The sequence below is a fragment of the Salvia miltiorrhiza genome, chromosome 6, assembly GCF_028751815.1.
Source record: "Salvia miltiorrhiza cultivar Shanhuang (shh) chromosome 6, IMPLAD_Smil_shh, whole genome shotgun sequence".
NCBI classification, from domain to species: domain Eukaryota; kingdom Viridiplantae; phylum Streptophyta; class Magnoliopsida; order Lamiales; family Lamiaceae; genus Salvia; species Salvia miltiorrhiza.
Window position 1 is genome coordinate 21,204,184 of NC_080392.1, and position 10,359 is coordinate 21,214,542.

The window sequence follows — 10,359 nt, forward strand, 5'->3', positions numbered from 1 at the left end:
TGCAATGGAGTGTTGAGCGGTGTCGTATGATCCCACATATGTCAAGTGAATCAATCTAGACATGACTTTTTAGAATAAGGTTTCTAGGGCCAGAGCAAATGAACTGCTCTGATACCACTCTGTCACAGCCCACTATCCCAATGACGGGTTAACCGGGGTTATGACTTGGGTGAACAATAAGAAATGGAAATTAAAAAGGGATTTACTAAATAACCAACATTAATAACAACAAACTAGTGGTATATATATATATATATATAACCACTTGGGTAATTAACAAATGAGCCAGCCATAACGACTAAACCCCAAATGAGAGTTAAACAAAATGAAGGAGTAATAAGTTCCACAATACGATAACAAATTCAGAGTGTTTGTAGCGGAAAAACGTGTGAGTTATGCATATGGAGATGCATACTCAAGGTTTCATTACATAAACATCAAAAGGGAAATCCGCTCAACACCGATCCATTCCATCGCCTGCTCAACCTGCACATTTAGAAATACATGCAGGGCTGAGTATAAAAATACTCAGTGACATAAGCCGAAAATACAACATGCATACATATATAAATTGAACTGCCATAACAGTAACACACAGGGGTTTTCATAAATGACCTGCGCTTACTAAAACATTTCATTCATTTTCATAAAGGTGGATGCATCCCATTTTCAGTCTATATGATCCATATCTGTCCTTTCTGTCACGCGCCGGGAAGGAGGCCTCCTTACCACGGACGCCAAGACCGGTCGCAAGCGACTCGCGGTCTCCATGAGTGTACACGTTAACCCTAGCTAGCGACCTTTGTCTAGCATAGGATCCCAATTGGATTTCCTTTAAAGTTGGCGAACCAACACAGATAGGATACATATAAAAACATAAACATTTTGGCAGTCAATCATTTCATAAACATTTCATTTTCATAACATTTTCATTTTCATAAAGGGCATTAAACATATAAACATTTCATAAGAACTGAATAAATAGTCAAAACATATCATGCATATATATTCGCATATGAGGCCTACGTCACGCAGGGGATCTCTATATACGTAATAATAAAATAATGCCCACCTCAATTGTTCTTAAAGTTGGCGTGGAATCGTTTCTTCTTCTGCTTCACTTTCTGTCGCTCGGACCTTCATTGATGAAGAGTCGATAAGTTCGTGAAGAAATTGTCATAAGACAAAGTCTAATTCTACGTGCCTAAGGTATCTTTTAAAGTTTTAGGGTTCTAGCATCCATATTAATCTCGTTTCATTCAATCAATAAAATGTAACCAATTATCATGTAACTATCATATAGGTTCGAACCCATTTGTTCGAACATCAACATGTACATAATCCATAACCTCCCTCTATACCCGTCATTTAGTCAAGTACTCCATCAATTAAGAACAAGCCATATATTATCACCCTGAAAATTATAAATCATGCTTTCCAATACTTCGCACATTTTCATCACTTAAATAAATAAATCATTTAAAAACACATGCTTAGTAATTTAATATCTCAATTAAATCCCAAGCTCATTTGTTAAAGTAAATCATATACTTAATCATTCTATAACACAATTCCACATTTTTTTTTTATCATGAAAATAAATAAGAAATTCCATTATTCATTTATAAATAATAAAACATTTTAAAATCCATTGATATGAAATAAAACATTTTAACCATAAACAAAAAATCCATACTCGTAAGCTTTGAAAATAATTTTATCATATAATAAATGGGGCTTAATCCCAAAATATTTGCTTTAAAGTCCATTAATAAATTTAGATAAAAGAACGGACTTCATTTAAAATAAATAGTCCCAATTTTCAATATTAAAATTAAGTCAAGAGATTTAAATTCACTAAAATAATTTAGTGAAAAAAAATCAAGCATTTTTAAATTAAATTAGGCCAAAATTCGTAGGCTTCATTAATCAATAACAGCCCAAAATTAATTAAAATGAGCCCAACAGAAATAAAATCGGCCCACTCGTTTTTTTTTTTTTTTTTTAAAAAAATTTCGGCCCATCCTCATTATAGGGCTTTGAGCCCAAGCCTAACCCTAATCATACATACATATACATACACACACAAAACACATAACACACGCACACACACAGCACGCCTCACTCTCCCTCTCTCTCCCTCTCGGTCTGCCTCCCTCTCCCTCGCCGGACGACAGCGGCGCCGTCAGCAGCGAGCGCCGCTTCGCCGGCCGCTTCTCTTCCCTTCCCCTATTCTCTCTTTCCCCTTTGGTTCTTCCCTTTTCGTCCGTCTCTATCTCTCGGAAACAACCACACGCCGCCTCTGCCTCCTTCGCGTGCCACTGCCGCCTCCGCCGTGGCCAAGCACGGCGCCGCCTGGTCGTCCCCGGCCTTGGAACAGGGTGGCAGAGGCCTCTCCGCCGCTGCATGTGCCTTCTCCGGCCGTTGTGAAAAGCCGAGCGTCGCCGCGCCGCTTCCCCTGTTCTCCGCCGTCTCCGCCATGGCCGGAATCGTGGTGGATGGCCGAGCTTTGTCTCGCCGGAAAGGTAAGCTCCAGATCTGAGCTCCCTTTCCTCTCCTTTCTATTTTAAAAAAAAACAGATCTGAACTCCTCCCTTTTCTCCTCTTTTCCGGCCGAACAGAACCGCCGTTCGTGTCGCTGCGCCGCTGCTTCCGCCGCGTCGTCGGAAAAGATAAGTCTCTCCCCCTTTTTCCCGTATCTCTCTCTCTTTTTTTTATTTTTACAGAAGCCCTAACCATCTCTCTCTCGTTTCAGATAGACAAAGGAAAAAGGCGGCGGCTGCCGCCGCGCCGCCTCCGGCCGCGAGCAGCCGTCGGCTGCTCTCACCCCCCCCAAATTCCAGTCACACGCACAAAACACACATAGAGCACTTAGGGTTTCAATTCTGTTCATTTTCATTCATTTCTATTTACAAAAACTGATCTGTACTTGTAATAGATAGAAATATAGTAAAATGTGTGCGTGTGTATTATTCTGTTGGTGGTTCTCTGATGGTGATAAGCTAATGTAATTGAAACAATAATAGTCTAAAAGAAGTGGTAATGGATGCGTGTGTTCTATCTGTTTTCATTTGAATCATAGTTTTGTAATTTAACAAATGAATGTATGGAAAAAGTAAAGTAGGAGGTAACCTTGATAATTTTCTGAACTCACAAAGTTGGATCTGCGAATCAACAATTTAACAATGAATTTGGATCTGAATCTGCTTGATTACTGGAATTTGGAAACATAAACATAGTTAAAATGGAGGGTTGTATCCCCAAGGAAGAAGAAGAGAATTGGTTGGAACACTTACCTCTGCACTTTAAACTTTGTTGGGTGTGTTGAAAAGAGAAGGAAAGAGCGGATGAACTAATAGAATGAAACTTAGCTTTTAAAACTTGGCTTTTGTCTAATTGAAATGGCAGAGGATTGATGATAAGATTTGCTAAGATTATGAGGATTTGATTGTCTGCATAAAGGAGAGTTGGTGGTGAAAGTTGGTAGTGAAGTGGAAGATTAGGTGTAGTGGTGGGGAAAAAGAAAGAAGAAGAAAAAAAAATGTAATGGTGGGGAAGTAGGCTACGGTTAAGATGTATCAAATTTAAATAGAGCTCTTGACTCTGATCAATTAAAAGATTCTTTATGAAATCCTTGCAGTAAAATTATTGAAGTAAAACACTTTATAAAACTTAATATCCCATTTAAAGGAAATTTCATGGCTTCATGCCCACTAAAAAAAAAATCCATAAGGCTCATATAATATGCTCAAACCACTAATTAAACTTGTGCACCATATTTATAAAGATCCTTTAAAAATTCAAACGGATTCAAATAATAATAAGAATTAAGCACATCAAGACACATATAAAACAATTAAATGACATCTGATAAATCAAACCATTTTTATTATTAATGGATGCCGAACCCTAATTATTAAGTCTTTAATCAATGATTAAAAACTGGGATATGACATTAATGCAGGTGGAATAAGGGAAGAAGGTGGAGCATTGAAGACAAGCTTACCTTGAGAATACTTGGTAGGATGAATTAAAGGCTCACTTCTCCTTGTGCAGTCCTCAAATGAAGAATGAAGAGAATGCAACAATGTTGGCTGTTTTGAATGACGAGGTGGTTTGGCTGGGAGCTTGTATACATGGGAGGAGGTACATTCTAGGGTGGCTGATTGACATATTTAGGTGTACTTGGGCATGGCAGCCTGCTGCATAGGCGTGGGAAAAGAAAAGGTGCAGCAAGCTCAAGAGGGGATAGGGGAGTGTGCAGCACATGTCTCCATACCTTATTGTTATTCCCATTTTCTTGAACTTAGGGGGGGTGGCAGGTGGTGGAGTAGTAAAAATCTAATTTGTATTATTATCGAGATTGCTAAATTAAATCCATAGATTTAATTCGTTCGTCATTCTAATACCTAAATTAAATCCGTAGATTTAATTGGCTTCAAAGTCGGAAATAATTCACGACTTAAGTAACAATATGAAATAAACTCCATCTTGACTAATAAATAATACAACTTCGCTAAGTTGGTTATAACTTCGAATAATAAATATTCATCGGTTCAAAGATTAACGTCGCGATTTTAAACACGCGAAGATAAAAAAATGCATACTGCTAGTGTAGCGAATCTGTTTCCAAATTACGTAATTCAGAATCATAGTTGGAATTCATAAAGCGTTTCATTTACTAAAACAAATAGATTAATAAACACGCAATATTGGACTAAAATAAATATAAAAGAGCGGGTTGTTACAATAATAGCAATTTTATAGATTTTAATAATAGGTGTATTTTATTGGATAAGTATAGTGGACTTTATGAATTAGCTTATAAGGAAAGACAACCTTCCTTTTCTCCCTTCTTCTACCAAGGTGCCGTATCCCTCTTCTTTTCTTCAACCTCCATGTTTGTCGATCCAAGCTCCAAGAATCACTCCAAAAATCACACCTATATTCATCCAGAAACGTATATTAAGGTGAGAAATCTTGGATTAAGTCTTATTGATAGTAGAATAGAAGAAATTCTCCTATCTCTTCTTCTTGCTATTTCGAGAAATAGGCTGTTGTGGAAGAAAACGATTTTGCCTCTTGTATCATGTTGATTACTACCTGTTTCAAGTTAGTAATTGTTTAGAATTAAGTTAAACTAAAGCATGCTAATGTGCCTATAGCTGTTATTTGAGGAAAATATGAGTGATATGTCAATGAGCATTGCTGTCAGATTTCGGGTTGGACAGAACAGTATGTTTCGGGGTACTTTTGATGATGTTTTCGTAGTCCAAATAACTTGAAATTTTTACTGTAATAACTTCATCATGTGTAGTCGTTCTCTGCAAAATTTCAGCTAAATCCGAGACCATTAGATATGCTAAATTATTTTCTGAAATGTACTGCACGAAGCAGCGAAGTTCAGTGGTAGATTCTGCCTTTTGTGATATAACTTCTCATACACTTGATGTATTGTATTTTTGTAATTTTATAATAAAAATAGACTGAGAGATTTCTAAAAATGTAAAGTTTGTATTTTTCTCTAAAGAGGATGATTTTATATGATATTTCAAAGTTGATATTCATATATGATTACATATTTGAGATTTCCTACTTGAGCAAGTTATTAATAGAACTATGCTAAGTGATTGATGTTTAGTTATTAATTGTAAGCTAATCTATATAGAATGGATTAGTTTACTCTTAAGCTTTTCTCAAGTTGAGATATCCCAAGAGATGTGATGTTACTATTTGCTTTTAGTTAAGTCCATATAAGTAGAATACTCAGATTAGAGGATGCAACTTTCAAGTGATAGAAGTTTCATTCAAGATTTACTTTCTATTTACTTACTTATTATCCAATCTTACTTGGGAACCTCATTATAATGAAGGTTTGAGTGGCAGTGTAGAGTGAACAAGCAAAGACTTCTATTTCATTAAGCGTATCAGGTGGGCATTATTTTTACTATACGTATATAGAGATCCCCTGCGTGTCGTAGGCCTCTTATACGAATGAATGCATGAGATGATTTAACTGTTAATTTCAGTTTTATATATCTATCAAACGAGTTTAATGCTACCTTTGAACAAGTTATTTCGTTACAAATCTTTGAACTGGAAAATATTACAACTGTTGTCTTGCCATAAAATGTTTAAATTTTAGTATGATGTCTATCTGATGTGGCTTTGCCAGTTATGTAATCGAATTCGGGTCCTGAGCAGTTGATAGCTATCCTGCCAGGGCTAGTGTACACCAGTGACCGTGAGTCATCTAGCGGGTTGGCCGGTCAAGTGACCGTGAGAGGTGGCCACCTCTCCGGCACACAGTTCCAGATATGATAGATTACAAGAGAACTTAGACTGATCAGTCGAACTTTAAGAATCACAAATGAATTTAGTAAGCTTGGGCCTTTTAGCTAAAACTCCCTTGCTGTAATGTTTATGATGGTATGACAATTTACAGTTTTGAAGCATGTATTTTTATACTTAGGCATACGTGCCCACTGAGTACTTTTGTACTCAGCCCTGCATATGTTTTCTAAATGTGCAGGTTGAGCTGATGTGGTGATGGTGCTACAATGAGCGGAGTCTCCAGGGTTGTTAATAAATAGTTAACCTGTCTAGAATATGTCTTCATACATATGTCTAGCTACATTCCGCTGCAAGATGTTGTTGATGTTATAGTATGTTATGTCATACTTTGAGTCTTAATAAAATGGTTTCATATGATGTATAACTTGATTAATGATATTAATTAAGTTTTATGCTGTCTTTCATAGACTGTTTTCAATTGAGTATTAATGAATAAAAATGACGAGTTTTATTAAGATGAGTAAGTTTTACGGCTATAAATGACGTTCATTTTCTTCCCCTTCTTCTTTAACCCCATCCCTAGTCGTGGATCACTCGGCCTAACTATCCCTAGTTAGGGCGGGCTGTGACACTTGATGCCTAAATGATTAGGATTTTAAATGTTTAGAGTTGAAATGATTATTTGCATATGGATTTGATTGCAAATATTGTGGTAATGAATTAACCATTTAGATTGAATATATGATTGGTGATATTGCATTGTTGCTTATTTAAATGCATAGTTATGATCAACTTTTTTTTATATCAAGTTGATATTATTTTTATTGTCGCACAGTTTAAATCTCCTCTTGGGAAGAAAGCATCGGCTAAAATGGTTAATAGAGAGCGGCCAAATGGTACATGTTGATTTTCCTACATTCGTATGTAGATATATGTTAACTAATATTATTTTATCTTTACAAGATGATAATAGTGAACGACTAGAGGAATTCTACAACATTTTAGTTGAAAAAGTTGCAGAAAATATTATAAAAAATCGTGTGAAAGGTAAAATATTTAAAATTTCAAATATTATCAGTTTGATGTTACTTTTTTGAACCAAATATGCATTTATATTGGGTTGCATTACAAATGTGAGTAGCTCAAAACATAAAGGAAATGATGGCCCAAGTAGTGAGGGAATTGAAACTGATGATCCAAAAGGTATAATACAAAGTTGGACTTATTTTTTGTGTTTTTATTGTATTTGTGGATTTCATTTTTAAGGTTTCATTTGTTGCAGTTAATGCGGCTACAATTATTGATGAGTGTGTGCAAGCTACGATGATGAAGAATAAAGGAAAGGAAAAGGCAAACACTTCTTCTGAAGACACACTTAGTAAGATCTTAAACACACAACATATGTTTTTATTAGTAAAAAATATTGAAATAATTATACTTATTTGTTGGAACAATCTAATATGCATTTAATGAGCCGAGAGTCATAAATGCAAGAAAGGCCGCTGTTCGGAAGATCAATACAGCGTTGTGCATTCACGATGATGACTTTGTTGAAGATGGTTTAAATACTAAACAAATGAGTGTAAATGTTGGGGATGAAGGTCCTGTTGAAAAGGAAGCTAAGAATCATCCTATGCTTCGATCACGTGGCAGCCCATCCCATTTGCAGAAGTTGATATCATCGCTCAACGACGCCCAAAAAGAAGCTGTGCGACAGATCGGGTTCGACGATTTACTACATCTACAAATCAATGAACTCACGACAAAGTTAGCATATTGGGTTATCAAAAATTTCGACAGTAAAGAGCTGAGTATTCAACTTTGCAATGTGCATCACACTAATTTATCTATGCAGCCAAAAAATAAACAACTAAGCAATTTGAATCCCTACTATGCAGTTAAATTCTGCAATTATGCAACACACTAATTTTTTTTTTTTTTTTTTTTTTTGAATAGAACAACCTAAAATATATAACCTTAAGCAGATTACATAAAAATTTAAATCACACGAGCATGCACTTAGACATAATGCGTGCTTCAACATTTTCCCTTATTTATTGTTACCTCACACCTATGGAAGTAGAGTATATTTCTAGCTTCACTCATGCACTTGAACATAATGAGTGATTCAGAATTTTCCCTTATTTATTGTTACCTCACATAGCTTCACTCAGATTTGTGAACTGCTTGGGCCTTCAGTTTCTTTAGATGCTCTCTGGCTGAATATATTGTTGCATGAATTTCCTCAAAATGAGGTGCAGTTATGTTCTTGACATCCTCGACCCACTTCAAAATTCTAGTGTGGGGACTCAGAATACGGTCACGATCATTCTCATCCGCAGCCTCAAGTTGTGTGACTTCACAAACTAAAGCTAGATCAGCAATTGTTGGCTTTGAATTCCCAAGCAAAAATAGTCCATCTTCTTGAAGCCAAAATGACTCAATTGTTGCAAGAGATGCCGAGAGAAGCTTTTCGCCTTCAGCAGCGGCTTTAGGGTCCCCAGGCAAGCCAAACGCCACTGAGAAAACGGTATTGAAAAGAAATCCAACTGAACCACGACGCAAATTTGAGTGGTGCCAATCCAGCACTGAGTGGACCTTTGCTCTTTGGCATATATCAGTTGGATACCAGTGATCAGCAACTCCAGGAATTGTAGAGGCCAAATAAATAAGTATTGCATGACTCTCAAAAAGCTTGAAATCGCCTTGCACAATAGCTGGAACTTGTTTCATGGGATTTACTTCTGCTGCATATTGAGGGGAGCGGTGTTGGCCCTTACCAAGCTCAATCTTAACCTCCTCAAATTCTGCCCCATTTGCCTTGCAGAAGATCAGAATTGCACGCGATGGCTGGGACAACCGATCACAGTATACTTTGAGATCCATTTGAATTTCCTTTTCTCACAAACACACAAATTGAGAGAGAAATTTAGGAATTTGAGATTCTGTTTGTCTTGTATTGTATTGTGCTCTCATATCCTATCTTCATTATGGGATGAGGGGCCGGTTGCCGCTCGTTGAGGTCATGCAACACACTAATTTAACTATGCACATCATTTTATTACTCATCTATGAAATAAAAATTAATACACATTTCCAATTTCAATTCAAAGCCTTTATTTCAACTAGGAATTTAAAATATTCGTAATCACTAAAATATTTCATGAATGCGACAAATACATTGAACAATGCAGTTCACGTATTCATCTGTGCAAATCACACTTTTTGCCATGCAATTAAGCAACTATATAGTTTGATTATGCAACTCATAGAAATTATGAACAACAATTGAAAGAATAATAATTAACACTGCAAAATAACAACTTCCTAAAAATCAAATCAACATTTAAATTATTTCAGAAAAAAACGAAAATAAATCAATGAAATTAATCAACTAAATCTGATAATAAAACTAAATGAATAAATACCTTGAGTGTTCATCGTGTATAAATACTGCTACAATTGTCTTCAATAATAAATTATATTAAGAGTATAGGAAATTAAGAGTATAGAAGAATAAATAATACTTGGAGAAAGAATGAAAGAAAATTAAGAACATAAAATAAAGGGGTTATTGCCAGAAAATACATATACTTTGTCAATTTTCTGGTTTATATCATGACCTTATAATTTGGCCAGAAAATACATCAATTTTTAATTTAATTGCAATTATAACATGACTTTATAGTTTGGCCAAAAAATACACAAAGTTTCAATTTATTCTCAATTATAACATGACCTTGTAATTAATTTAGTATAATAATATCAAGTTTAATACATTAAATATTTTTAATTTTCTTTTCATCTCACGTATATATAAATACATATATATTTGATAAATATACATCTATATGTAAATAATATATAATATTATTTACTTTTTAACATAGTTTCTATTATATATGTACGTAATTTTTTAATTGGTCCTAATATTTTATAATTTCAAAATTTAAATAAATAAATACTTATTATATATATAATATATTAATAGAATATTAAAATCAAATATATATATATATATATATATATATATATATATATAACAAGATATTATATTGATGGCTT

At 34.9% G+C, this 10,359-nt stretch overlaps 1 protein-coding gene and 1 long non-coding RNA gene across 2 annotated transcripts; one reads left to right on the forward strand and one right to left on the reverse strand.

The window, feature by feature from the left end:
• Window positions 1-4,808: 4,808 nt before the first annotated feature.
• Window positions 4,809-6,758, forward strand: LOC130987446 (uncharacterized). The gene is made up of 3 exons (XR_009089742.1): window positions 4,809-4,970; window positions 5,874-5,931; window positions 6,533-6,758. It is a non-coding gene; the product is annotated as an uncharacterized LOC130987446 (long non-coding RNA).
• A 1,460-nt stretch (window positions 6,759-8,218) lies between these two features.
• LOC130987434 (glutathione S-transferase T1-like) lies at window positions 8,219-9,313 on the reverse strand. Its single transcript, XM_057910975.1, has one exon. The coding sequence runs from the start codon at window positions 9,178-9,180 to the stop codon at window positions 8,461-8,463; it is 720 nt and encodes a 239-aa protein (XP_057766958.1). The 5' UTR covers window positions 9,181-9,313; the 3' UTR covers window positions 8,219-8,460.
• Between the last annotated feature and the right edge of the window lie 1,046 nt (window positions 9,314-10,359).

What these genes read in the sequence shown, in the direction of transcription:
- LOC130987434 (XM_057910975.1), bottom strand. Translation starts at nt 9,180, where the DNA reads ATGGATCTCAAAGTATACTGTGATCGGTTGTCCCAGCCATCGCGTGCA.